Genomic DNA, 6,000 nt, shown 5'->3' on the forward strand with positions numbered 1-6,000 from the left:
AGTCCTCCAGTTTCATCCCCCACATGAACATTATGAACAATGTGTAACTCCAGGACCAGAAGCTCTAAGGTGGTCACAGCAGTCGAACCCCCTCAATATAATCAGCTAAGTTCTCATCAATAGATTGTACATGCCAAAAATATTTATTCTCCAGTTTTCTTTTAATTCGAGGGAGTAATTTAAGGTGCATCTTCTCTTCCTGAGTGAACTTAATGAAGCTTGATTTGAAAGTACCTCGGAAAAAAATCCTAGTTAACAACCCCCTAGTTAATGGATATAACAACTCCATAATAATTTTTTGAGATGCTTAGCGTGTCCGCATGGTGTTCAAACTGCACTGTTAACCACAAAAACTCTCAAGCTGGATAAGTTGTTCCACTCAGTGACCCTTCTCAGTAGCTCAACCAGAGGATTCAGTAATTTAGCATACTCTTTACCAACATACCTACTTGTCAGTAATTCTGCGACATCAGTGGTACTCTGTAAAACCTGTCTAGTAACTCCACACTGATCCTGAATAGCCCTTCCTCCCTCTTAGATTAGATTAGTTTTTTGTTCCATAGATCCGTGTTGAGGAGATCCTCGTGGATGTGGAACAACTCACCCTTTTTTTTTTAACTTTGTAATAACAATACTAATAGTATAAATATATACAACACATCACTTGTTTCGTCAATGGAGTAGAGGGAGTTGGCCACTAGTAAGTCTTTCAGGCTCCTTTTAAACTGATCTCTATTTGTAACTAAAATTTTTATGTTTGCTGGGAAATTATTGAAGATGAGTGTTCCTGAGTAGTGGACCCCTTTTTGAACTAAAGTAAGTGCTTTTAAGTCCTTGTGCAGATCATTTTTGTTCCTGGTATTGTATGTATGAGGTGAGCTGTTTGTTGGAAAAAGAGACATATTATTTAGGACAAATTTCATTAAGGAGTAAATATACTGAGAGGCAGTAGTCAGTATACCCAGTTCTTTGAAGAGGTTTCTACAAGACGTCCGTGAGTTTACTCCACAAATAATACGTATTACACGCTTTTGGACTCTGAAAACTTTTGTTTGACTTGAAGAGTTACCCCAAAATATTGTACCATATGACATTATGGAATGAAAGTAGGCAAAGTATGCAAGCTTTTTCACTTTTATGTCGTGTATGTCTGCTAACACTCGAATTGCAAATACAGATTTGTTAAGGCGTTTCTGCAGTTCTGTGGTGTGCTCCTCCCAACTGAATTTATTATCAAGTTGTAATCCCAGGAATGTAAGACTGTCAACCACTTCTATCTGCTCTTCTTCGTACTTCATACATATGCTGGGTGGAAACATCTTACAGGTTCTGAATTGTATATAGTGAGTCTTTTCGAAGTTTAATGTCAGTGAGTTGGCTTTAAACCATTTATTAATATCCATGAAAATATCATTAGCATATCTTTCTAGAACTACACTCAACATACTATTTATTGCAATACTTGTGTCATCTGCAAACAAAACGAACTCTGCTTCTGGCAGTGTAACTGATGAGAGATCATTAATGTACACAAGAAAAAGCAATGGCCCTAAGATGGATCCTTGTGGGACACCACATGTAATTTCTTCCCATTCTGATGATGACTGATGACTTAATTCACTAGTCCCTTGCACTGATACCCTTTGTTTCCTGTTAGCGAGGTATGACTTGAGCCATTTTGCAGCACTGCCTGTGACACCATAGAATTCCAATTTATTTAAAAGGATGTTGTGGCTTACAGAATCAAATGCCTTTGACAAATCACAGAAAATACCTGCTGCTTGTAACTTGTTATTTAATGAATTAAGTACATTTTCACTGTAGGTGTAAATAGCCTTTTCGATATCAGAACCCTTCAGAAATCCAAACTGTGTTCTTGATAATATGTTATTTGTGGTCAGATGGTTGAGAAGCTGCCTGTAGATTACTTTTTCTAAAATTTTTGAGAATGCTGACAAAAGTGAAATCGGTCTGTAGTTTGATGGCATCTCTTTATCCCCTTTCTTGAATAGAGGCTTAACATCTGCATATTTCAGCCAGTCAGGAAATGTCCCAGTTATAATTGACTGGTTACACAAATAACTTAGAATTGTACTAAACTCACAAGAACATGCCTTAATTAACTTTGTTGATATTTCATCATAACCACTAGAATGCTTTGTTTTTAAAGATTTTATTATGGAAGTTATTTCTTTCGGTGAAGTGAGTGACATATTCATGTACCTGAAGCTATTTGTAAAGGCTAGTTTCAGATATTCAAGGGCATTATTTACTGATCCTGACAATCCCATTCTATCAGTAACGGATATAAAGTACTTGTTAAATAATTTGCCACACTATGCCCATCGGTTACTAATGTGTCATCTACCCTTAGTGCAATTTGCTCCTGTTCCTTTCTGGTTCTACCAGTCTCCTCTTTCACTATATCCCATATTGTTTTTATTTTGTTCCCTGACATTGCTATCTTCTTCTCGTAGTGTATTTGTTTAGATGTCTGAATTACTTTTTTAAATATTTTACAGTATTCCTAGTATTTAGCTAAATCATCAGCATTGGAGCTATTCTTGGTCGACAGATACATTTTCCTTTTTGTCTTACAGGAAATCTTTATTCCTTGTGTGATCCATGGTTTTATTATAGACTTCTGTTTAATTTGAGTAACTTTTAGAGGAAAACAGTTTTCAAACATGGTACTGACATTGTTCATGAATGTGTTATATTTTTCATTCACGTCATGAGCACTATAAACATCTTTCCAGTTCATATCTTTGAGCAGTTTTCTAAAACACTCAATTTTTGGTTGATTGAATACTCTCCTGTACTCAGATTTAGCAGTCTTGATAATCTGCTTAGAATTTACATCTAAAACAAGGAGCTGCATGTCATGATCTGACAGTCCATTTATTACAGGTTTTATGATATGATTTTGTTCCTTTGGTTTGTCTATAAAAATGTTATCAATGGCTGTCCTTGAGGATTTAGTGATCCTAGTTGGAAAGTTTACAGTGTGAGTTAGATTGAAAGACAACATTACTAACTGAAGTAAATGGTTTACTGGAAGATTGAATTAGAAAATCTGTATTAAAGTCACCAGCAATCAAAATTTCTTTGTTTCTTACTGTTAAATAACCCAAAAGAGCTTCTAGATGATTTATGAATAGATTATAATTTCCTGCAGGTGCTCGGTAAATAGTTACTATTATATATGATCTGTTATGGAACTCTACTTCTGTGGCACATGCTTCTAGATGCTGCTCTAAACAGAATTTATTAATGTCAATGTTCTTGAATTTATGGCAGTTTTTAATAAATGCGGCAACTCCTCCTCCATCCATATCTACTCTGCAGAAGTAGGATGCTAGCTTAAATCCTGAAATGTCTAACATATCTATACCAGTGGTCACTTGATGTTCGAAGAGGCAGATTATGTCAATTTCGTTAGATGAATTCATTTCATCGATACGAATGAGTAGTTCATCAACTTTATTTCTGAGTCCTGGAATGTTCTGGTGTAATAAAGATAACTGATATTGCATACTAATGGGATTATAACTGCTTTGGTGAAGATGAACTGGCAGTTTCTGATTACTTTCTGTTAAACATTGTTTAAATGGAGGCTGTATGCTAACATCTGGCCCCTGTTCATCTATTTTCTCAAACTGAGTGTGTCTGCCAATCTCTCTTAAAACTCGTTTTCTATCCCCCTTCCCTACCCTAAAAAAGGCATCCCTCTGACACCTGTGACCACTGGTATTTTACCACTTGTGACAGTGTCCCCCCTTAAGTTTGCTGCAATCATGCCAGACAGTTTTCCCTTCCCTTTCCTATTGAGGTGAAGGCCATGCCTAGTGTAGTCCCTCCTATCAATAGCATTAACAGGAATCAAACCAATATGGGACCCTATATCTGTCCTAAGCAGCCACTCCAACTCCAAGTTCACCCTCCCTACAGAAGAGTTCAAATGAGGCCGACCATGGTGTCTCAACACAGACACAAATCCCACACTCATATGCTTCGTTGCTGATGCTATCTTCACCAGGTCACTCTCTATGGAATATTCAGAGTCTCTGTCAATGCTGTTTCCCGGACCACCCACTATAACCACGGCATCCTCCTTCATGAAATCCTTGAATAGAGAACCTATATCCCCTGTTACCTGACCCAGATCTGCACTAGGCTTGAAAAAGTTTGTGACCTTCTAATCAAAGAAGACTAACCTTACCTTGCAACTCTTTAATTTTGCTAAGCATTTGTTCCACTGAACTACCCTGCTCAGCTGTTAGCTCTAATTGCTTTAAGTCAGACATTTGGTTACTCCAATGAACCAATTGTGTTTGCAACCAACATCACTGTCTACACGTAGGTTGATTGTTATTAAGAAAGGTAATATTTTGAGCAATATCTAAGAGGGGTGAAGAGTAAAAAATAACAGCTGAAGCTACCTCACGAATGCTGTCAGGGGCAATGTTCACTGGGTGTTCAGTTACCCAGTCACTTATTTTAAACTCATATTCAAGTTGCTCGAGATGAAGCAGAGCTATTCCAGGACATGCCCGAGCCTCCATGGTGCAATAAAATCTACCTGAAACAGTACAATAGTTAATATAAATTTGGACAAAATAAAATAAAAGCAGTGAATGAAGGTGCTTCAGCAAAAAATTTTCACCTGACCAGAGCGCAACCACACTCTGAGTAAACCAGTTGAAATGGTGATAATTATGGCGTCTTAATTCAGCAACGGTAGAAAACCATGAAGGACTCAATCAGTGGGGATTTCACATACTTCATTCACTCATGGAGAACAAATTTATTCTATACATTTTCAGTCACATAGCAGCAAATTAAGTTTTTATTTAGATTTTTAACTAATTGAATTTAAAGTTAACTTTAACCCCAGATGACCTAATATTCTTTAATGCAAGACATGCCCTATATAAGGCACAAAAGGTATCAGGGTAAAGCCTTAATAAAATCAAACATAAATCTAAACAGTACTAAAACAATTTAGAATGGTCTTAATTACCAAATGTGGAGAAAAAAAAAACATGATTTAAACTTAACTGATTAAAAACCTGAAACCATACTTAAAATAATGAAAAACATTTTAATACCAATATCTAGGCAAGATAATTTTATACCCAGAAACACACATCAATTGAAGATTTAACTTTTTTTCCAATAAGACAAGAATAATTAAGTTACAACACTTTAAGGGATATGATGGGATTCCAAGGCACATCGAAATTTTTAAGATGAAGACCACTAGCTAATGGATAAAAATTCAGAATTATTCTAAGTATAAACTTAACTTGAACAGGAACATTAAGCAGTGGAGCTGCAGTTGGAGGAAACAGCATGAAAGACATACAGCAGCAAGAGCTGCCGAGTGTATGCACTCCAAATGACATAAAAATCCAGCTAAGTGTGCAACGAGCTGTGAGTAAGTGGGATCCAATCCTGGGTAACATGTACCAGTAATGGAGTACAAGAGATTATTAACAACAGTTTAATGAAGCGCAAATAATTTTAATTAGACAGGATTCCAACACAGAGCCATGCAGAACAGATAACTCTTAGGTTAGAATTAATTAATCTGAACTCTTACCCAAAACCATGACAACTTAACTGCTTTCTAGTAAGTTAACAAAAGATTGAAGAAACCAACTACAAATATTTGTAAAAAATAATTTCAGCAATAAGATAGAAATGTGAGAAATTTTCCTTTCTAGCAAACCATTAAAACAGCCACAAGGACACTCGCATGACATCCAAAGCTCATCAGTACACACATTAGTCCATAGCATTCAGGGAGAACAAGTGCATCCTGGAACAGACCAAAATTTATCCGAGCAACTTAAATAGAACAGATGCACTATATAATTTTATTAGACAAAAAAATGGCTCTGAGCACTATGGGACTTAACTTCTGAGGTCATCAGTCCCCTTTTTATTAGACAGTACAGCCCTTTACAATTAGCTTGAAAGAAATCAGAACAAGAA

The 6,000-nt window shown here is 36.2% G+C and overlaps 1 protein-coding gene across 1 annotated transcript in view; it reads left to right on the forward strand.

Moving 5' to 3' along the window:
* Window positions 1-5,478, forward strand: part of LOC126335954 (uncharacterized) — a 107,706-nt gene extending 102,228 nt beyond the window's left edge. The window contains exon 8 of the mRNA XM_049999431.1: window positions 5,318-5,478. Within this exon, the coding sequence (XP_049855388.1) occupies window positions 5,318-5,478 (161 nt within the window). The remainder of the gene's footprint in view (window positions 1-5,317) is intronic.
* The last annotated feature ends 522 nt before the right edge of the window (window positions 5,479-6,000 follow it).

The sequence above is a fragment of the Schistocerca gregaria genome, chromosome 2, assembly GCF_023897955.1.
Source record: "Schistocerca gregaria isolate iqSchGreg1 chromosome 2, iqSchGreg1.2, whole genome shotgun sequence".
NCBI lineage: Eukaryota > Metazoa > Arthropoda > Insecta > Orthoptera > Acrididae > Schistocerca > Schistocerca gregaria.